Source organism: Plasmodium inui (assembly GCF_000524495.1).
Source record: "Plasmodium inui San Antonio 1 unplaced genomic scaffold supercont1.5, whole genome shotgun sequence".
Taxonomy (NCBI): domain Eukaryota; phylum Apicomplexa; class Aconoidasida; order Haemosporida; family Plasmodiidae; genus Plasmodium; species Plasmodium inui.
In genome coordinates, this window is record NW_008481839.1 from 641104 (window position 1) to 664120 (window position 23017).

The 23017-nt window shown below is 42.9% G+C and overlaps 6 protein-coding genes across 6 annotated transcripts; 2 read left to right on the forward strand and 4 right to left on the reverse strand.

The window, feature by feature from the left end:
• Window positions 1-472: 472 nt before the first annotated feature.
• Window positions 473-3856, forward strand: C922_01597 (hypothetical protein; the record flags this gene model as incomplete). The annotated part of the gene is made up of 2 exons (XM_008817200.1): window positions 473-631; window positions 911-3856. 2 exons carry the CDS (start codon window positions 473-475, stop codon window positions 3854-3856), a joined length of 3105 nt encoding a protein of 1034 aa, XP_008815422.1.
• A 629-nt stretch (window positions 3857-4485) lies between these two features.
• Window positions 4486-6422, reverse strand: C922_01598 (hypothetical protein; the record flags this gene model as incomplete). The annotated part of the gene is made up of 7 exons (XM_008817201.1): window positions 4486-4625; window positions 4787-4914; window positions 5158-5247; window positions 5359-5555; window positions 5744-5839; window positions 6041-6151; window positions 6324-6422. 7 exons carry the CDS (start codon window positions 6420-6422, stop codon window positions 4486-4488), a joined length of 861 nt encoding a protein of 286 aa, XP_008815423.1.
• A 2064-nt stretch (window positions 6423-8486) lies between these two features.
• Window positions 8487-14302, forward strand: C922_01599 (hypothetical protein; the record flags this gene model as incomplete). Its single annotated transcript, XM_008817202.1, has 2 exons — window positions 8487-11244; window positions 11460-14302. The coding sequence occupies 2 exons, from the start codon at window positions 8487-8489 to the stop codon at window positions 14300-14302; spliced, it is 5601 nt and encodes a 1866-aa protein (XP_008815424.1).
• Window positions 14303-15120: 818 nt separating this feature from the next.
• C922_01600 (hypothetical protein) lies at window positions 15121-17503 on the reverse strand (the record flags this gene model as incomplete). Its single annotated transcript, XM_008817203.1, has 9 exons — window positions 15121-15203; window positions 15333-15444; window positions 15654-15756; window positions 15936-16029; window positions 16179-16308; window positions 16450-16517; window positions 16683-16788; window positions 16992-17134; window positions 17458-17503. 9 exons carry the CDS (start codon window positions 17501-17503, stop codon window positions 15121-15123), a joined length of 885 nt encoding a protein of 294 aa, XP_008815425.1.
• Window positions 17504-18804: 1301 nt separating this feature from the next.
• On the reverse strand, window positions 18805-19506 carry C922_01601 (hypothetical protein; the record flags this gene model as incomplete). Its single annotated transcript, XM_008817204.1, has 1 exon — window positions 18805-19506. The coding sequence occupies one exon, from the start codon at window positions 19504-19506 to the stop codon at window positions 18805-18807; it is 702 nt and encodes a 233-aa protein (XP_008815426.1).
• Window positions 19507-21773: 2267 nt separating this feature from the next.
• On the reverse strand, window positions 21774-22793 carry C922_01602 (hypothetical protein; the record flags this gene model as incomplete). Its single annotated transcript, XM_008817205.1, has 1 exon — window positions 21774-22793. One exon carries the CDS (start codon window positions 22791-22793, stop codon window positions 21774-21776), a length of 1020 nt encoding a protein of 339 aa, XP_008815427.1.
• Between the last annotated feature and the right edge of the window lie 224 nt (window positions 22794-23017).

Sequence of the window (23017 nt, forward strand, 5' to 3'; positions counted from 1 at the left end):
TTCTCCGCGCCGAGGGGCGCCGCTAAAACGTGGGACAGCACCGCTGGTATGAGAGTAAACGACTCTGACACTTACTCGTCTGCCATTCCCCATCAAATGCTTTAACCGCACAACGGCCATAACGGCGTAGCCTGTTTGTAAGCGAACCATGTAAAATATGAATACCTGCACGGTTAAAAAGAAAAGAAAGAAAAGAACTGTGTGGATCTCTTCGCTTAAATAGAAGGCGAAAGCATCAGGGGCTCACCGTTTCGAAGATGCGAAATATCCAAGTTGACGTTTTTTTTTCTTCTCCTCGCCTTGAATGGCATGCCTTTTTATTTTAAGGCTTTTCCTAAATTTTGCGGCTGCGTAATTGTGTAGATTTATTTCCCTGCTCCCCATTTCTCACTTCCTGCGCCGCTCCACAGGCGGCAGTTGGAAAAACAACTGCGCGAGGAGAATGACGTGCGTGGCGGGACAGTGAAATAAAATGCTCCTAAACAGAAGGAAACATGGATTGCCAAAAAGGGTCACGTTAGTGCTTCTCATAATAACACTGTGTTTTAAACACATAGCTCGGTTTGTCCGCTCCTTTGCGATAAGCAGTCGATCTTTCGCGTTAAGTGCCATCAGTGGGAAAAATGACAACGTAAGATTTACACCGAGCGAGTGGGACTAGTCAGCGGCGAGTGTGTGTTCTATTGAGTGATGCGAAAGTGAAACGAGTCAACGAGCATGTGCAGATGATAGCTGCAATTTGTGTGACTTCTTCATAGGGGGTCCACTGCGTCGGTATGGTACTGCTCGGCTGGGCAATCCTGGCTGCGTGGCTATGTGTGTCGCTGCAACTAGCACGGTTGCCAACTACAGCCCGCAGCCCACTACGCTAATCGCCAACTCTACCGCCAACTTTACCATCGCTTAACAGAGGAAGGCCCAGCTGAGGGAAAACCGGAAGATCTTGGTCGAAATCGGGAACAGCCTCAAGGGACAGGATGTAAAGAAGGCGTTATCCAGCCTGGACGATCTGCTGGAAGCCTACACAAGGGACAGGAAATTGTCGAAGAACATGAGTACCATATGTGGAAATGTCCTCAATTTATGCAGCAAGTATAACGACATCAACAGCATGATAAACGTCATCGAGAAAATGAAGAAGCACAACATAGAGATGCAGGAAAATTCCTTCCTGGCTATTTGCAATTATTACATCACGAACAATTATATATACGAGTACCTTCTTACTATCAATAAAATGATACAGAAGAACATCACCATCCGGGAGAGGTTCTACAGATACATCCTCGTGCACGTCCTGGATCTCCCCCTCGGCGGAGTGCACGACGTAAGCGGCGCTTCAAACAAGACGGAACAAGATGTCTATCACTCCACGCATATCAACAACAAAAGGTGCAATTTGATAAAAAATATCGATTATAGTAACTTCGAAAAACATTTCGAACAGCTAGAAAAATACAACATTCCACATCTGAGCGAGGAAGACAAAAAGTATATCCTAAATAACTACCTCCTAATTGACATTTTCAAACATATGAACGAAAACAGGGTAAAGATAAAACTCCTTTACATTTTGAAGCTCATTCATTACGTGTACGAGAATCTGCAGCATCTAATTCGACAGAGCCAGCGCTGTGTGACAGCAGCCAGGGAGGTGGCAAAGGAAGGGCCCAGCGAAACGGTACAAAAATCGCATATCAAACCTTCCGCTGCGCATCAGACCAAGGCGAAGCTGCTGAGTGACGTTCTAACAGACCAACTGAGGGACATCCTGGAGCTCTACAAAATGAACTACGAGTCGATGAGCATTAACATTAAGAAGTACGACGACGAAGCAGACGAGGAGGAAAAAAGAACCGTCTTCTATCAAGTCAACAAAATCATAAAGAAGCTGCCTTTTATAAAACTAACTGAAAATGTAAAGAACACTTTTAACTGTAAAAACTGCCAAGAAAATATTAACACGTATTTCTTGTCGCTAAAGCATACCATCATCGTCATTGTGAATATCATCCTCATTACTCACCTGTTCAACAGTAAGGAGATCTTCAAAATAAAGCATTTTTTTTCCATCCTGAATGGTGCGGCTAGTGGGGCGGCAAATGGGGTGGACGTGTCCGGCGAGGGTGGAGCCTCCAAAGAGTCCAAAACAAATGAGGAGGAAATCGACGCAAGTGTCACCAACCCAGATGACCATCACAGCAGCGTGTCCAACACGGCAGACACACCCCGAGGTGAAGAGAGAATCCTCGTCCAGGACGCACGAAGTAGAAACAAACTGTTCGAAAGGGGAACATACACGTGCCTCCTAGACGGAGCGAACATTGGCTATAACAAGCAGAACGTGGAGAATGGCCGATTCAGTTTTTTGCAAATAGAAATTCTGAAGGAAATTATAAAAAGGAGAAACAACGAAACTCCCCTCATTATCCTCCCCAAAATATATCACTACAAAAATTCATTGAAGCACCTACAGCAGTGCGAATCAGAAAATGAGGGCAAGCTAAATTCCAGCATCTTTATTCCGAACAAGACGATCAAGGTGAAGAAGGGCAGCTGGTTGCCTCGCAAGGGAGGTGCGGAGGAAGCAGATGAGCCAGGTGAAGAGGCGGGACAAGGCAGTGATGAAGAGGCACTGGTCAATGAGGAAGCTTCACGGGACGGTGAAGATGCAGATAGGCGAGGAGCCCACCCACTAGCGTACATCAGACGCATGTTCAATAAACTGGACCCCACAGACGTGGAAATCATAAAAAAATGGGAAAGCGAAAAATGCCTCTATATATGCAACTACAACATGTACGATGATTACTACTACATCTTGGGAAGCCTGGCCAGGAGCAACAACCTGTTCAACATCTGCACCTACGTGGACCGCCTCGCCAAGCATTTCCACAAATACCAAAATCTAAATCATAACATCATCATAGATAATTACACCCGAAGTGGAGATAAAGAGACCTACAATGGAAGGGAAATCCTGAACGTTTACAACAACATTATTTTTGATACGAACAATCAGATAACGGTGCTCGTAAGCAGTGAAAATATGGACATGGAGAAAAAATACATTTCCATGAATGAGCAATATTATAATGACCAAATAAAGAAGAGAAGATATTCCCACGTAACTTTTTTCGAGAAATACAAAGATAAATTAACTTTTCGGGATAAGGACAGCGTACCCTACTCCGATGAAAATGTCTTCATGGAGACCTATTTGTGTGATTCGCAGGGGGGAAATGTGTCCATCTGCGTTGGTGAGGAGAAGTCCCCTCCGCAGGCTGCGTCCCCCTTGAGAAGCAAACCTAAGAGGAAGGAAGTACAACCGGAGGAGGCGAGCACCACATACGAGGGACAACAAAGACATGCGAGCGAAGAAGTGGAAGGAAAAAACTTCTACTACAGCAACATCTATGTGAAATGCATCAAAGACGTACGAAGTGTGCAGAAACCGATTTATATTTACACCAATGATAAAATGAAGAACCACTACTTTAATGAGTATACAAATTACATTTTGAAGAAATGGAAAAAGAAAAGTTTCATTTCCTTTTACTTTAAGCAACCAATATTTATGTCCGATCTGTTAAGCCAATCAGAATCCAACTGGATAGACCTCTCCAAGTTAATAAGTACGTACAAGCTGCCCTTTGTAAATTTAGAGAATCCCAAACTGTACATTGATGATATCGTGTCGTACAGGGACAAAGGCATTTATCACATTAAGATTAATACGCCCAGTAAAACGTTTCTATCTTACCAGAATGAGAATCTGCCCTTCCTGCAGAGCGGCAACAACGTCGTCAGGTACCTCTGCATCGACTTTTCAAAGGTGTACAGACCGGGGGCCTAGTCACAGACGCCCTCGCACTGTAGCGTAACATAGTGCGGACACGGTAAGGGTAACTCAGTGTGCATGCGGTAAGAATGACTTACTGTACACGCGGTAAACTTAACATAGTGCGCACGTGGTGTGCCACTGAAATGGCGGCAGCCACAATTTGTAGTTTGAAAAGGCTCCTTTTATGGGCCGCCCCTTTTTTTTGGATTCATATAACAAACGTCCATTTTATGTCGAAAATGTTTGAAAAAGAACAAAAAAAAAAAAAAAAAAAATCCCAAATGGGGACAATCTTTTTTTAAGTTAAATCATTCCTCAGGGGGTGTATCTCCATTTGCCCCTCATAGTTGCCCAACAAATAATACAGAGCTCAACTGAGGTGGCATTGCCCCCTCTATTCTGTGCCAAACGAGTCATACTCGAATCGGAAGAGCGACTACTCGTTCATCCCAGATGGATCACCCCAAAAAAGGGGTTCATAAAAAAACGAAAAAATTGCGTAAATCTCCAAGAGAATCTCCTTCATTAGGAAGGACGTTATTCTTACGCTATCGCACTTGTGTCGTTAGACCCATTTTATGCTTCCACCCCCTGCGTGGGAGAGCAGCCCCATGACCACCATTATTTATGTGTCTGGGGAGCTACGGGTACGCATTCGCCATCTGCTTCTGAGCTTTCACATTGTTCATTATGATGTAGTAAATCTGTTCGTAGTTGTCCGTTCCGAAGTAATATTTGAGTTGCTCCTCTGTTATATGTTCTTCCTGAAACATGGCGTGCACTGTGGCAGGGGTTGGTAGGGGCAGACATGGAGAGGCACATCTACATCATCAGCATAAAAGCTTAGGCATCGTTATGAAGCGCGTTTAAGTAGACATACACAATGTATAAGCTGCATTTTTCTTCTTCCCCTTTTTTTTTCTTTTTTCTCCTTTTTCTTACGGTAATTTGTCAGCTCGTGGGGACTAATCAAAGTATCATTGTAGTCCGCGTTGTGGATGTGCAGCTTCTGCTTTTTTTCCCAGGGCAAAAGCTCCAACTCGCAGACGCATTTTAAGATTGTCTTATCTCTGCAAGAAGGGGGGAGTGTGTTGAGGAGTGGCATATATAGGTTGATGAGAGGGAGTCTGTCGGCGCGGAGCCATATATGCCTCGTCATGGGCTCCCCCCACTTGGCAAATGTCACGCCGTGGCGAAGTTGGTCAATTAGACAATTAGACAACTTGCCAACCTATTCTCATTTTTTCTCCCTTTTTTTTGCATTTTTTCTCCTTTTTTTTTTTTTCGTCTTCCCGCTCAGGGCCCCTCCCTACCTCTTCAGAAAAATGATGATCCCAAAGTGAGACAGGAAGTCCGCCATGAGAATGTAGAACCCGGCGTGCAGGTAGTGCGTTTTTCCAAACCTGCAGAGGTGAAGTGAGCGGAAGTTGCGTGAGTTTAAGAAAAAGGGATTGAATCTTTTCTTCTTCCCCTCCTCTTTGCTCCTTTTTTTTTTTTTCTTCTGTGTGTGTTACTCCATATTCGTGTTGAAGAGAAAGAATGGGATGACAAACAGCACAGCGTTGAGAATCGACAGACACCCTATTAACATGATCAGCTTGTTGCAAAAGTGCACGTGCTTGAGGGCAAAAGTTTCAGGGTGCTCTCGGAAGTGCGCGTATATCAGCATGCCTTTGACTATCATTAGGTTTATTGCTGTGATTATGAAGACCTAACGGGGTAAAGACGCGTGGGAATGAAGAAGCGTGGGCATGAAGAAGCATGGGATAAGTGAGGCGATCTCGCATCCGCGCTCAGATGCGTATATAATCGCACGAGTATGTATAGCTCTGCGTCCATGTCTGGCCTCCTGCCTCGAAGAGAACCTGTCTCTGACACAATCTCTTGAATTCACTTTACTATTAAAAAGTAATGCTTAAGGAAGTTTATGGAGCCACACAGGATGGACCTTGTGTCCTTTGCGTAATTCTTCGTCTTGTATGTTTCTTCGTGCAGCTGAAAAGTGAAGCGGCGCGAGAGTATAAAATGGGACAACTCCCCCGATGTGTAACAAAAAAAAATTGAGTTGTGAAAGGGGGTAACACGAACAGGTGGACATTCATAAGGCCATGTCCCATGGAGGCACATAAAGCGATTGAGAATGTGTAATCTATTTTTCCTTTTTTTTCTTTTTTTTTTTTTTTCTTTTCCTCCTACCTTGTCTCTGCTGCAGATTTGACCTTCAAACTTATACCACGAAATGTACTTGTTGTCATTATAGGGAGAGACGAAGAAAATCCCGAACCTTGTTTCGAAATTGTGCACTGCCTTGGGAGGTGAAGTGCAAAGGGGAAAGACGCGTTAAGTGTGTCACATGTGTGCTGTTGTAAAATCTCGCCTGTGCGTGGACATTGCAAAGTAATCAACTCCATGCTAGGCCAATTACGAAGATAATGGAAAATGACCGCCTCCTCATCAGTGTGAACGGAAAGGTAATAACCACGAACAAGGGCAACATCAGGGCAATCAAAAGGTACAAGCCGATAGAACAAAGGCATATTAAAATTCGGATCCAGCTGTTAAACTTATATGGGTCCATTTTATGCCTCACTCAGGGGTACGCGCATGAATGTGAAGGTATACGTATTGGTATATACACATGTTTAAAGTGTGCACGAACGAGTACTCACATTAAGACGACAAATAATGAAGACAGAAAAAAACGTGCCACTATTTTGATACTTGTACGAAACGTAGTTGTTCGCAAAAAAGACGATGTTTTTTCTGCTCGTCTACACACGGAAATATCTTTCTCAAATTGCGAATCAAGAATGGTTCAGTGAAAAACATTTTAACTGCCAGGATGACACAGAAAATTGAATGCAAAATGGAAAAAAAAAAAAAAGGGGGGGGGATTTCCAAAATGCCAATGCGCAAATTGATTTCTTCTCAAATGAAACGTATTCGTATTATCAGTTGTTAAACGGACAACCAGTGGGGGACGCGCCTTTTACACATTTTGTCATTTGAAAAAATATTTTTCTTTTTTCTTTTTTTTTTTTATTTTGATCAAATATTCCAATTTGTTCTGCCCAACGAAGAAGAATTTTCCGTGCTCGTGGATTTTTGTGCAACGCTGGCGAAATTCATTTTGGTTGTCCACTTTCGTCGTCCATTTTTATTCGTCATATTTATTCGTTATGATGAAAGCGAAATGGAAATCAACAAGTATGCATGTTAGCATGCGCATACCGACGCGGTGTATCCATTTTGATTCATCTTACTCCTTCGGCGCAATATTTTGGCCATTTTTATGACGAACAGAAAAGATGCAGGGAAGAATTTTTTCTCACTTTTTTTCTAAGTGATGTATAAAAAAAAAAAAAAAAGAAGTCGAAAGGGACAGACACTATCTTTAAAATGTTATCTCCCAGGGGTTCTGCATACGAATGTGGACGGCGGTTTGTACATGACAAAGAGGTGCATGCGACAACGAGGGGGAATGTCCCAGTGTGAAACAATTTGATTCATTCCCTCTTTGAACTAGTGCACTGAGAATGTTTATCTCTTTCAAAATTTCCCCCTTTTCAGCGACGCCAGTTTTAATTAACTCTCTATGCGGTGGTATATCCGCGTATGTATGTACCTCTGGGGAGGGGGCGGAGGAGTAAAAAGCGCTTCCACATCAGCAGAGCTAGCCATGTAGTGCTAGCCGGATTATAAGAAAAAGTTTAACCTAAACAGGTCATAATTTTTCCACGAAAAAAAAATTGCAAATGGAATGATAGAACATTCTTCCTTGAACGGTTAAGAACAAGACGGTGTGCGCGTAAGCACACTAGGTGGGGCAAGTTTCGAGGCAAAGAATGCCAAGCGTCTGCCCATAGATATATCTATATAGACAATAGAAAAAACGGTGTGCTTTTCTACGCATTATGTGTATACTTACGCTGTGAAAACATAATCTTCGCTATTAAACATGCGCCCGTTAGGGAACGGAGTTAGCAGCAAAACGAACACTTGACAAGAGTCCGGTCTGCTAATAGGCAACATAGGGTGGACGAATAAAAGTGCCATTCCCCCCAAAATGACTTTCTCAGGTGAACTTAACCCACGCGAAGTGAACCAAAATAGGATAATTCTTTCATTGTAAAATCGCAGCGGTGTGCAAAAATGTATCATTGGCGGCTTTCCAAAGATGACTAAATTTGGTGCTTTGCAACAGGTCGGCAGATATAGTACAAAATGAGGATGCCTCGAACGACTCACGATAGCCGCGTTAGAACTAGTTTGACGCGACAATTTGGGTGGTACATGGGGTGGCCAAACAGATATACGTAAAAAATGGGCTTACATGTGAGTTTTTTCTTTTTTAACAAGCCAAATGAAAATTGTAGAATGCGGGAAACGGATCACCTGAATGGTTAAAGAAAAAATATAGATAAAATGCAATAAAATAAAACAATAAATGAATAAACAAATGAACACATAAATGAAAACATAAATGAACACATAAATGAACCCATAAATGAACAAATAAATGAACAAATAATTACTTGCGCAAGGGGACGAACGGAAAAATGTTCAGAAATGCTTCCAAAGCAGAGTAATATTGGGGGATCTAGGAAATGAAAGTCCAGGAAACTCATCTAAGCATAGCACAATGACGAAGATGGCCAGAGGCATATTCCCCCAGCGCAGGGGAAAGCGCTGCAACGATATCGATGCACGAAGTTGTAGAACAAGGAAACGAGCTAGTTACATTCACAGGTGTTTGAACTTGCGAAAGTTGCAAAAATGTGAGGAGCTGAGAAAAATGAAAAATTACTGCTTGTACGTAAATTTGAAGGAAATGTTAAACAGAAGTTATTGCAAAGGGAACGCTAGCAATACAAATGGCAGTTGTCTCAAGGTCACAGCACCACCTGCTGGAGAAATAAACGAAGAAGGGGAAACAAATCCTCATCACGGCTCCTGCAAATGTGCTAGCCATACCTTTGACAACTGCTACATCACCGGTCTACACATTTTTGAAGGTATTTTTTTAACCTCCTGTTCAGGTGGAATTGTGAGCATATTTGACAAAAATTTAAACAACATATTGAGCAGACGCGTGGCTACTTCGCCCATAAAAAACATTTCAATGAGCAAAAAGGAAAATGCTCTGTGCTTTGCTGACAGCTCTAACCACCTATATGTAGTACACCTAAATAGGAAGAACATGTGCAAAGGGAGTCACTTTAACATAAGCAAAAGAGGTAGCTATCTTGACGAAAGTCCCGCGTGTGCAAGTACACCATACGGAGGTGACGATAAGATTCTGAACAGTTTTAACGAAGACGAGAAGAACACATTTCTGAACGACAAACAGTACGCAAATTTAACAAAAAAAGAGAAAACCATTGCTCAGTCATTTTTGTACAATAACATATCCAGTTACAATGTGAAAAATTTAAACTGCTGCGTAATTAACCCTTACTTTGATCACCACCAAAATAATAGCATTTGCGTCCTGACGTCAAATAAAATCGTGTCGGTTCTGAACATTTTTGAGTTTCATATAAACAACAGCGTTTTGTTTAGAGGGCAGCACATTTTAAGTTTACATTGGCACAGTTTGTATGTCTTTATCTGCACGGATGTGTCCATTTTTGTGGTGAACTTTTTTGACAAAACGAAGATTGCGCATGTAGTTTTGGATAACCTCGAGATAATCGAAAAGATCGAGGTCGGCCAAGCAGGCCGCTTAAGCGGCGAAAAAAACGTTAAAGCGAACGTGTCAGTGAATCATAACGGCGCGGAGATGAACACATGTAGTGACAAAGTGGACGCCACAACAAATGAGCCCCAAATGATGTGCGAGATGGAGTCCATTCACATATGCGAATTACAGAAGGGGGAATACACAATAGCGAGGGGGAAAAATGTGAAAATTGTAAAAATTGAAAAAAAAAATGGAATTGAAAAAATAAGCATTTCAAACGAGTTCGATGTGCACAATTCGATTATTAGCATAAGTCCATATTATGACCCCCACCAGAATGGTTTCCCTGATAATGAAGTGTGCCTTTCGGTCATTACCGCCCTGGGTGGTACTCTATACGATGGGGTGAATGATCGTACTTGTACACACCTGGAACATATGATACTTACTAAGAGTAACTACCTAATGTGTAACAATTACCTCTACATGGGAGGTGCGGAAAAGGACACAATTACGAAAAAGTGCCCTAGAAACACCTGGTGCAAACCTTATCCTGGTGGTGAGGAAAACTGGGGAAGAAGCACCACAAGGGGGGGAAACAGAAAAATGAAGATGGCCTCCCAAGATGCTACTTCTTGCGATGGAGCGGGGAATTCGCATCCAATCGATAACTCAGATGGAGCCAGGCCAATAACGAACCTATTCCAGTACATGAAAATTACGCCCAATTGGGGGCAGCGAAAAGGAAGTGGCGCCATTCAGCATTGTCTGTACATATATGGGGAAAACACCCTTTTGCAGTTTCGATCCAAAACAGTTACCGAGTTTTTTTCTGAGGTTATCAAGAAGAAGGCAAAAAATGGAAGAAACATTTTTCTCCTACTTGATGCGCTAAAGAGGCAGCCAATCTGCAGAAAAGAGTTAACTGAGATTGGATTATGCCTTATAAACGCCTTTATAAAGCAGACGAATTACTTCATCGCAGCACATGTGTTTATCCTGCTGTGTAACCGTTTTTGCGACAAGTATCGGGTCATCTACAACGTCATGGAGATGTTTTCCCTTCGGAAACATATGCACATCCTTTCGTTGTTTTATCGAAAATTGAAAGAAGAGAGCACACATCAGAAGGGGAACAGCAGCCATTCTTGCTATGTGGACGCGGTAAGTGATAAAAGAAGGCGATTCATCACACGTGGGGGGACGATTGGGGAGGGAAAAAAAATTAAAAGCGCTTTGTACATCCTTCACCTTTATTATGTCAAAAATGGGAGAAAAAGAAAAAAAACGAAAAGGGATAAAGAACGCCTTAATTACGAGTGGAAGAAGAAGAAGATGATGAAGAAAAACGAAAAAAATACCCTCCCTGTGCAAGGAGTAGAAAAAAAAAAAAACTTCCTCTTTTTTGCAACGAAAAAACTGTTTAACCAATTTTTGGTTTTTCTGTTACTTACGGATGCTTACGAATTTCGAAAGGTTTACGAAATTTCATCCGCCGCTGATTTGAATCCTGGTATGTTAGTGAAGCACATCGTGCTTTTCCTCCAGGGCGATTTATCTCTTTTGAAGAAACGATTTGTTCGCACTGGCGGCGATGGTTGTAGTAGTAGTATCGGCAGCGGTGCCCGCCGGGCGGGGAGAAGCACAAGCGGCACTCCGAAATGGGCGGGTCGCCCGCACAACAGCGACAGAAGTAGCGAGAGTTGCGACAGAGGAAGTAACTGCGGGAGGCAATGCGGAAGCCGTGGAAGGCACTATGCAAGTCACTCCACTGATCGCAGCAGACGCAGCACCCATGGCGGCCCTCTAATAGAAGAAAAAAAAAAAAGCGTCGAAAAAGGAATCCTTCTCGATATCCTGCTTGACATTTTTTTTAAATTTGACATCCCCCTTCCTGCTACCCCTTTTGCATTACTATGCAACGATAGGAAGCAAGAGCAAAAAAAAAAAAAAATGAACCGCCTAGTAGCAGCAACAACGGTGACGTCACTAATAATGGCAAAACAGGAAGAGCAGGGGAGGAGGATAAAGTAGTGAAGAAGAACCTACCTGCTGCATGGCTACAGGAAAGTAATAAAGGATGCACAACTACGGGGAAAAAGTGTCGCAGTAACAGGTACAACGAGAAAAGCGCATGGGCAGAAGAAAATAAACTCGCAAACGACCAGGGCGTCCATCGTAACGAACACCGCAGCAAAGGCCGCATTATTCCCCATTGGGAGCAATTGTCGGCTCCATTGCGCCACCAGCGTGATGCGGATAATGAGGGTGACCAACGCGACGATGAAAAAAACAACACCTACCTAAGCATGGAGTTTAGGAGAGATCACGCTGAGTGGGGCAGCGACAGGGACGGCGGTATAGAGCGCGACAGGAACAGCAAGGGGGTCGATGGGGAGAAGACCCCCCGTGGGCCTGACCCACAAACCGCAAGGCAACCCAGGCAGGAGGAAAAACGAATGAAACGACGAAGCTGCGTGGGGGGAGGTCCCAACAGGCCAAGGCATAACTCAAATGGTACAGATGAAATCAACACCGTAACGCTGAGCAACCTGACGAGTGATTACTTTTCCAGTGCTGCGCACTGTCGTAGTGCGCCCCTCACATTTGAAAACCTGGCAGAGGATAGTTCTCCAAAAAACTTGATTTTCTTCGAAAAAGAATTTGATAATGTAAAAAAAATGGAAATCATCAAAATGCTCATTCGAAGGAAAAACAAAAAGGTGTTTGCATATTTGAAGCAATGCAGATGGCAAGTCCTCAAAAAGGTAACAGAAAGATTTATACTAAAGCTGTTCCGTTTGAGCAAAATAAAAACAGCAAAGCTGTTGGTGATCGTCAAAGTGAAGGAGAAGAACAAGTACAGATATTTCTTCAATCCAAAGGACGTAATAAAAAGGTTAAAGGAGAAACCCTTCTTGCTTTACACCTATTTGAAGCATGTAAAAGATGTAAAGTATCTGAGCAGGTACATTCACTTGTTTCTTTTTTTGATGTTCATTTTTGAGCCCCTTCTCTTGGTGAGATTTCTGGCCAAGCATTACAGGTGCGTCAGCTTCAAGCGCGTGCTCTTCTTTATATGCTTCTTTGATCGGGTGCATATAGTGGGAGAAGTTACCCCCATTGAGGGGGCGGTCACCGGTGTGGAAATCACACCGGTTGAGGAAGCACCCCTTGATGAGGAAGTCAAACCCGTTGAGAAAGCGCGCCCCGGTGAAGAGGTTACACCGGTTGAGGAATCCCCCCCTCGCAGGAGGCCCGCCAAGTCGAAAAGCAGCCTCTTCCGAAACGAACGAGTTATGCTGCTGTACAGGTATCTCCTGGACGAGCAAGTCGAGAAGGAGAAGCTGGAAGAATTGTTTAACTACATAAAGCAGCCCTCAGAAAAGAGACCCCGGGAGGCAAACTTCTTTTTAAGCGTCAAGGCATTTATGTATGTAAAATTCGGATACATAAATAAAGCGTTAACACTATACCAACAGTTAAGCAACTATGATGAAATAATTTACCTCGTGAAAATTCACAACGTGTTAATTGATGATGCTGTGATGGAGAAGGCGGAGCATAATTTAGCTTCCCTCAATGGTGCCCCATTTTTAAGTGGCTTAGATGGGGGCTTTCTACATGGAAGGCACGTTTGCATCGCTTCGGCAAGGGATGTGTCGAGGAAGGAAGGCGATGGGGGTGATAGTTCTCCCCGAATGGGTAGCAATGATGATGCGCTCACTTCAGCAGGTGCGGCGGAAAGAAAGTTTCGCCTGAGGAGGGGAAAGAAGAAAACGAGCAAGCGGGAGGAAGATGCACAGAGTGTGTTTGCATCGAACAGTGGTGATGTTCCTGATGGACTAGGGGGGGTCCACCCCAGTGAGAAGCCACCTCGGCAGACGGATCCGAACTGCCACTATGCGATTGACGGGATTGACCGGGTTAACCGGGTTGACGCGATGGACGAGATCAACACGTATGTGCGCCGCAACGCCCACTTCGCAAACCTGGACAAAGAAATTATGCTCAGTTTGTACGCACAGAGGGAGGGGAATGGAAGGCGAAAGGGTGACTCAACTCGGAGGGGAAAAAGGAACAGTAACCGAATGGAAGTTCATCGTAGTTCCAGTGGAGGCTCCTCTCCAAGTAGAACCCATAAACAGATTATCCTAAAGAAGCACCTGATTAATAACTCATCCCGAGAAATGCATTACCTAACCCTAATGTTTATCATGCGGGAACTCTTCTACATAAGTGAGCTCAGCGATAACTACAACAGGATTTTGATGCGGTGTAAAGCGAACACGTATAATCGTTTCAACGAAATTAAGAAAAAAGGCTACGTCATATACAATGGAGTTATTAAAAAAGAAATGAAAAACAATAACTTGTATTTTTTGGACATAAATGACTACTACTTCATTAATGACAAGATGGAGGATAAGCGATCGAACCAGTTCGATATGATCATGCCGTACATGGATGAGCATAATGGAGGAGGACTGGTGGAGAGAAACGCGACGGACAAGGAACAACAAGAATTACCGTTACACATTCAAAAGGAGGTACCATCGAATTATTACTTCTATGACCAGATCCATGATAAACCCTATGTCTCTTTCTTCTCCTCCTTTTGTAGCATCTGCCAACATAACATTTACCTCGATTCGTGCGCTTTCGATGGGGAACGTAGATGCAGAAGTGACAGTGTTGTCTTTTTTTTTTGTAATCACCTGTATCATTTGAAGTGCCTTAGGGAGCGGGGTTTTATCTGCCTCGCGTGTCACTAATAGGGGGAGGGTGATGGTGGTGGAGGCAGCGGCAGGGATGGATTTCCTGGCTTTACGGACCTTATCTCACCACTTCGCCGACCAATCTGCAGTGGTATCGAGTTGTATATTCCTTTCACTGGCACGTCAAAATAGAAGGGTACGTTTTTTCCCCTGTTGGGAGAAAGAGTGACGTCCCGATGGAATTGACGGACACGCTTCTTTTTTTGTTGTGACTTTGTAATCCACTCTAGTTTTATCTTTCTCTGATTCGTATTACCTTCCCTTGATCCCTATTACTTTCTTCGCTCGTTTCGTCCATCCACCATTCCAGTGTTTAACTGCTACTCGGGGGCACCGAGGCGGCTCCCCCCCCAAGAAGCGGACATGTTTTGTGCGTTCCGTGGTTACTCTAACCAGAGTAGCTCTGTATGATTACACCCACAGGAGTTTTTTTTTTAATCTGCGCTATCTTGTTGAGCTGTTTTGTTGGCTGCTTTGTTGGCTGCTTTGTTGGCTGCTTTGTGTTTCTTATTTACTTTGCTGCTCTGTGTTATTATTTCTTTTTGATTTTTTTTTTTTTTTTTTCTGTCTATGGCGCCTTCCTCTTACCGCGCCTAAAAGTGTAACTCCCAAATTGACTTCTGCCATTGCTTTCGTTCTTCCATTTTGGCTTCTCCTTTTTTTAAAAATTGCGACTGAGCGCGCTTTTTGAAGGTGGTGCTCTATGAAAAGCTACTGCTAGATGTGCTTGACAGATAACCCACTGGAGAAGGAATAAGCGAGTGGGCTCCAAATGAAGGTATTATGCTCCCAGTGGTGCTTTCTTCTTTATTTCTTCACTTGTCGTATTTTTCCTTTACGAAATCGAAGATTACGTCTGCATCTTGGATGGAGGCTACTTCGACGTCTTTTTTTTTTCCTGCAGGTGGAGTGGGGTGGAGGGCCCGCGGGGTGAGTCATTTGCTAGCCGTCCGGTTAGCGGTTGGGTTAGCGGTTCCGATTGCCTTCCTCTTCGCTTCCGATTGGGCGGGCGCGTCTCGGTTCATACCTGCGTCCATCCTGATGACGTCAAAGTAGTAGTCGAAGCCGTCATGATTTATACAGATTGTGCTGTGCTTGGTCAGGCAGGAGTAGTACCGCAGCTTCTCCTCCAGCGTTTTCTATATGGGGGGGTACATAGGAAGGGTGAAGAAAAAAAAAACTATTGATACGACGACGCTGTGTTGAGACGATGCTTTGTTGAAGTGATAACGGAAGACACGATGCGAAAACACACATGCTAGTAACGAAGGGGGGAAAGAGAACTCTTTTTTGTGACGTGGCGCCCCTCTTTCGCTACTTCACTCCATTTCAGTTTGTTTTGTCCCACCTTTGGTTCACTTAAATTGAAAAATTTTTTATGGTGGGGTTGTAAGACAACGCTGGATGCAGTCTCCAGTTTGACGAATCGGATCCGGACGACGTCGAAGCAGCTGCAAAAAATGGGATTGAAGGGGAGGGAAAAAAAGAAGGGGAATGAGTCACCATGAAGGGAAGAGGATAGGGGGGGGTTAGTCTCACGAACAAGGTGGGAGAAAGTCCCATGGCTCAGTAACTCCCAAATTAGCAATCCCGTCGATTGCTCCCATTTCGGAGCTCATTCTTTCCCTACTCAAGCTGCAATGATTGCATGATCCATGCGGGCAAAAAAATGAAGTTTTTTTTGGCCTTGAAATCCAATACGTTGATAAATACTCTGTCTAATTCTGCAGTTAAGTAGAGAAGCGGTTGGATGATTTGCGGAAACACACGAGATGAAGTGCCAGTGAGGGGTGTACTCTCCGAAGAAACAGACACGTAGTAAAGGATGGCCTTTCGAATAGGAACAATGCTCACGCGCTTCTGAAAAACTCACTGTTAACATTTGGGTATGTGGATAAAGCATTCGTATCGGACATGCGCACATTTTTGTAAAAGGGGGTTTTCTTTATGTCGACTTTTTCGATGACGAAGTTCCAGGGGACTTCGATGTGCTTGTTTAGGAGCTACTCAGAAGAGAAGGGATTAGTCATTGAGAGGTGCAGTTGAGTGGTGCGTTTGATCGGTTCACTTCAGCAGTGCAGTTTCGCGGTGCATTTGCATCTGAGGACCGCCATCTGTGTGAGTCCGCTCTGCCATTCTCTTACAATGTCGTATATAAACACAGGGAAGGACGCCTTGTCGCTGTACTGGATGTTGTTGTGGCAAAAGGTACCTACGACGTTAAGAGAGCCACGCGCGGAAAATGAGATTGATTAGGACAAGAGTGTGCAGCATTGTCGTGCCTCTTTTCCAGCGAACAGGAGAACATACATATGTGGATGTGCCAATCACCCCGATAGGAACGAATCAGCGCTATCTGTACAAGGGGAGAACTCACCGACGAAGGGGTTGAACTTATCGCTGAGGGGTAGGGCGATTAAATAAAATTCGTTTTTCTCGTTCCGCAGGTTTAGGTTGTTTATGTCGTTTACGTATGTGAGTAGCTGCGATTTGGGGGGTTAAGGGGCAATTATGGCTAAGCGACGATGGGCGTTAAGCGACGATGGGTGTTAAGCGACGATGGGCGTTAAGCGACGATGGGCGTTAAGCGACGGCGAGGGTTAAGCGGCGGTGAGGGTTAAGCGGCGGTGAAGGAAGCGCTGTGATGATGGCTACACTGTGTATCCGCAAAAAACGGCGCACCTACCTTCGTTTTGTAGATAGCCTTAACGGTGTAGTTTTTAATTTTTGTTAAAATGCTCATGTGCGGTTTGATTTGACGCAAACGTCTGCTGCCCACCGGGGCAGGACAGCGCTTCTGCGATGTGTACTTTGAGTAAGTGCAGGTAACTGAAATGTGAAGCCGGAAGAAAAAAAGAAGGCACCATGGAAAAATGTCTTACTACTACATCTATGAGATGGTAAGGCAGATTTATTGTATTATCTATGCATTCACACACGTTTGGGTATCCGCGAGGGAAGGGCTGTATTTGTCCTATCCCTATGAATCTGCCCATTTTTTAGTGGGCCTTTTTTTTTTTTTTTTTTTTGCGTTACACATACTCACAGAGAAAGCGAATGTTAGGAGGACAAACGAAATGGTTTTAATCATCTTAACTTGTATTTTATAAAAAGGGGAAGGGGGGGGGTTCACTAGGGGTGTATACTTTCACGTTCCTCGGTTTCTCCCTGCTGCACAATTTGGTGTTCCTTTTCCATGCTTGGTTGGTTCTGCTCTGTTTTGTTTTTTCGTTTTTCCTGTTTTTTTTCTTTTTTCCTTTCTTTGGCGGTCGATGCTGGGCTCTCTGCCTGGTCAGAACTCACGCAGAGGGTAGCCTTCCCTTTCCTTCTCAGTTCATTTCTGTTAAATGGTTAATCGGCAGTTGCGTAGATGTGCAGGCGGAAAGGCACTTCATATATGCGTGTTGCTTGATCTGGTTACGTTTTTTCTTATTTTTATTTATTTATTTTTTTTTTTCACTTGTACGTACTATGCGTTCAAATGTGCGGGAGTGGAAAAAAAATGGAAACGAGCCACCGGGGGAAATGGCTACAAAGAGGGGGAAATCATAAAATGATGGCATGGCAAGGTTCACAAGAACAAACAAAAAAAAAAAAAAAAAAAAAAAAGAAAAGAAAACAAGATGGAAAAAAAAAAAAAAAAAAAAAAAAAAATGACAAATGGACGAAATGGGTGGGGGGTTCATATGATTAGCTAAGATGTATCGAAATTGACACCACTTGCGATGAGCACATCTGCCCACATGGCACACTGTTCCCACACAAGGGCGGTTACACTTTTGGCAAACCACCTACAGCCAAGGCATCTGCAACTGATTACCCGCTCTCGGACGGTTCGCTGAACAAACAGGTATAACGAAATGCAAAAAAGGAGCCTTAAAGGAAAGGCCTGCTCCCTTGATCCCTTATCTTAGCACGAGGGTGTCATTTTTTTCCGACGAAAAAGTGGGCCATGCCAAAGGCACAGACATTTTAATTACCCAATACATTTGCACAGGTAGAAAAATGAAGTAAAAGGTACAAATAAGAAATAAAATAAAAAAAAAAAAAGGTGGGTAGGGAAAAACGAACACGGTTTGCTTTTACAAGAGGCACACTTATTCTACGCGAATGTGCAGAGTTTTCTTTCCTCGTGGATGAACACAAGGCGGGGGGGAGGAGCAAGCTACAGTAGAATTTGCGCATGTGTGTCGTGGGAGCCTCATTGCTGTCCCGCGCCCTACCTTTTCCAAAGCGTGTAATTGGCACATAATGCGATTCACCTAAGGAATGTTTTTTTTTCACCTCGTTAAACTCACGCACGCAGCCCACATAGCAGAGGGCATATGTTTGCATATATACACATACATAGGTAGACGCATGTCTGGGGATACCGCTGTGAGATACCCCTAGGCATTCCCCTAACACGCACCTGTTACCATGAGGTGGATCTCGACGTAGGCACTATTCACCATCGGACTACTCCCACCCACACACAAACACATATATGCCGTTCCGCATTACGAACATGCAAAAATCAAAGTGGTGATTATCTGTCCTTTCAGCCCCCCAAAGGTTATAGTTTCGTAACGTATCTCATCGAAAAGGGTCAACCGAAATTCCGCATTCGTCCGATTAAAATTGCTAACGATGGTTAGTAACTCCTCCTTGCAAGCATTACAGGATGTAAGGCAGAAAAGTGTATCCACTTGGAAAAAAAAAGATACATGCGTCAAATATTCTTGTGCTTTGTCATTCATGAAAAATATATCAAACGTTCCTTTGTCGTTTATCAGTTTGTATTTTTTTTTCAGTTTTGAGTCTTTTCCAACTTCGGCTCCGATGTTATAAATGTCTAGCACTTGCACATAGACGTCGGTGGGATCTCCGCCACGATTCATACGGCTGTCCCCGTCGCGTCCCCGGAAGAGCTTCTTAGCCAGCTCAATGGCGCTGGCGGAAAAATCGAAGCCGCATAAATTGTCGAATCCTCTTTCACGCAGTTTCTGCAGGAATAACCCATTTCCGCACCCGACGTCAAGAATGGCGACTTGTTTTGTTCTCTCTTGTTGGCTAAAGTGATTGCTCACCCAGTTTATAATTTTGTCGCAGTTTTCTTCGAACCATTCCTCCGGCTGGATATTCGCCTCCTCGTAGTTTTCCTTCTCGCCCTGATACACTTCTTCCCAGTAGCTCAGCTTGTGCAGCTCGGACGGTGCCATTGCCTGGTCAAAGCACTGTGGGGGGCAAGTAAGAAGCTGTGTCAAATTGTGTAAATACAACTCTCTGTTGTACCTCGCCCGCTTATCGATTTGTCGATCTACTAATACAACGTTGCAGCGCCAGACTTTCTAGGGATAATTCTACGCAGGGTTGGGAAGAGAAAAAAAAAAATGGGGGATCCAGCATAACCCTTACTTTGCACCTCCCTCATTCGTGTATAATAGCATCGTTTTGTTGGCTGCTTTTTTTTTTTTTTTTTTTTTTGAGATGGCACTTGATCGGCCATTTGTTTTGTTCGAAGCAAATTGGCACAAAAGGAATACGTGAAAGAGCTGGGAGACCCTATTGCGATTTTTTTTTTTTCTATGACAAACTTATTCTATTTCTAATTCTAATTTTCTGTTCATTTTGGCCACGGCTAGATTTCTTCCCTTAATTTGAGCCCTCTCAGGTATGCAAACCTTGCGCACTCCTCTCTTTTTTATTTGGTCGCCCTGGCATACCTCCGCGATGAGTCTGCACGTGATAGCATACTCAGACGCACGTACAGAGCCGTTCACATGGCTTAACCTTTTTAACCCTCCGGTTGATACCTTTCATTTAGGGGCTAGCCCTCCAGTTTTACCATATCCTTAACAATGCAGTGGCAGTGAAAAGGTGTATCGCCGATGCCCCAACGACTGTACCTCCAAGTGCGCACCATCCTGTTTGTATTACACAATTTGAAAGTTCGAACGGGGAAATGAACTTCAGATGGAGGAAAAGGTTTTTTTTTTTTTTAGAAACTGAGAAGGCTCACCTGTGTGGCCGCCTACACAGAGTTCAACCCCCCATTGTAACACATTTCGTATAGTTGCACTTTTTGATGGGTCCAGCTTGGTGTTCCCCCCCTATTCGATAATCGATGTGTAGGCTAATATTGCAAAGGAGAAAAAACATAAATGACAACCAGATAGGCATATAGTTGGAGTACGTGTGAGCACACCTACGTGATGCGTCCCACATGGATGGCACAGTTGCTGTGGTGATTCATCCTGGTGAGATGTTATTCAATGAGAGCTGCGACCTCCTTGGTGGTGGTGATGGGTGGCCTAGAAAAAAAGTGATGCGTCTCCCTTCCACCCTATGTGGCACCTTCCTTTTGCCTTCTCTCAACAATTGATATGCTCAAAAAGGAAATCACAAATCCTTTTACGTCAGTTCAGTCCGGTCCTCTTACATGCGAGTGGAGCCGTTTTCGCACAAGTGAGTCACCACTTCTTTCTTGGCATGGAAACCAAATGGAGCAGAAAATTAGGACTATATTTTTTTTTTTTTAACTTTTATATATGGACAAATTGGGTAAGTTTTTTTTTTTATATGTATGAAAAAAAAAAGAAGCTATTTTCACAAATGGTTTTTTTATTTTTTGTGAACACGTAAGCCTATTTATGCGCACACGCGTAACACTTGGAATGATGAAGCAAATGGGAAGGGTGACAAATTTACATAAACACAGGCACGTGCACAGCAGCTATGCACGCAATTCATGTGAGTTGTCGCGGGTGTGGATGCGCACAAGTGCCAGCATATGTATATGTATAGGTATATAGATGTATATATGTATGCATACATGTATCATGTATATACATATGTAGGGGGTACACACTTATGCACAGGGTACATGAGAGGTTGTTTCTGTAGACATATCATTTTTATTTCGACAAACAAAGGTTTGCAGCATGAAAGTAACTTTTCTTTCTTTTTTATAACGCTATTCATTATACGTATGCATGTATGGATGTGGAGACTATATACATATACGCGCGCACGTACATAAGCATATAAGGCACACACAACACGCATACAGACGCGTGGAGAGGTAGGTAGGGGGTGGCTCTGCTAACACTATATGTCATATATATATATGTATAAGCATATGTATGTATATATATATACATACATGTATATATATATTTACATTCATATTTACATTTATATCTATATGCATATTTACATTTATACCCAGGCAAACAAAAAAAAAGCCCTATTTTATATACTTGCGTACTGCGCACAGTTATGCATATGCATCATAAACATCGATACAGCCATTTATATAAGGCAAATATCATTACAAAAAAAAAAAAAATTCAAATACGAATTGGATCAAATTGGCTATTTTTTTCTTAACTGAAATGGAAATGTACAAATATTGTCAAAAATGTATGAATAGTCAGTTAAAAAAAAAAAAAAAAAAAAAAAAAATAGCGGAAAAATAAAAAAAAAATTAATACCTTGTATTATTGCTGTAGAAGCCATTAAAAGAATCCAAATTTGAGGGATAATTCAACTGATAGCCATGGGGGACATTCGTGTATACATTTGGAACAAACGAAATAGGGTAGTTAAAAGTATTCGGTCCCTCATTTTCATGATGATATACGGGTGGTCTTCGGGCATAGTTATGACGACTATTTATATTATGTATGTTATTTATATTATTTTTTTGATAGTAGATGTAGCTTTGGTTTTTTTCCATAAACGTTTGATTATTTTGAAATTTCTTATAATTTTGTGATACCGCAAAATGTAGAAAAACAACTCGGTTGTCTATAATTCGTTCGGGTTGTTGCATAACTTTAAATGCTTCTTTTGGTGAAGAAAAGGTTAAAAAACCATATCCTTTGGATTTCCCTTCATTGTCATGTATAATTACACACTCTTCTAATTTCCCATACTTTTCAAAAATATCTCTCAACGTGGCGACGTTTGTTTTTTGGGATAAATTTCGGACGAATAATTTATTTTGATAATGATCTGTAAATGGGTCGGCTACTAATCTTACTTGCAACTCTTTATTGTCTAAGGTATGACTACTTTTTAAGCATTTCTGCACAGACTCGACAAATTTAAAGGTGACAAAACCATACCCTTTTGATCTGCCTTCCCTTTCTCGTACTATAATTCCATCTTCGATTTCTCCGAACGTCTGGAAGTATTTCAAAAATTGTTCATCGCGAGTACTGAATGGGATATTACGGACCATTAACCTTCTCGTAGAGGGGGAGGAAGCAACGGCTTCGTTGCATTTGTCACGTATGTCCTGGTGGATTAAGGCGGACGTTGCCAGGATGTCTATTAGCTGTTCTTTGGATAACGGCGCGATTAATCTTCTGAGGGTTTCGGCTTCAGATTCCTCGTCCTTTACCGCCTTCTCATTTGTATTGATCTTCTCATCGGTGCTTTTCTTGTCCTCGGAGGAATTCGAGTTCGTTTGGTTGTAGTTTATGTCTTCTTCGGAAGTCATTTTGGCGAAAATGGCGTAGGGTGAAGTAGGGTGATGATGTGAGTATTATATATTGAATGGTGCGAAGTTCGCGCGGAACTGACACGACAATGCGACACTTCGCTTCGCTAATCTACTGGAACGTTCTACAAACGCTTCAGTTAAGTTCCCTTTTTGTCTTAAAATTGGGGTGAGTCTGTCACGGGAGTGCTTGCAAGTTGGCAAATACACGCATATGTATATTT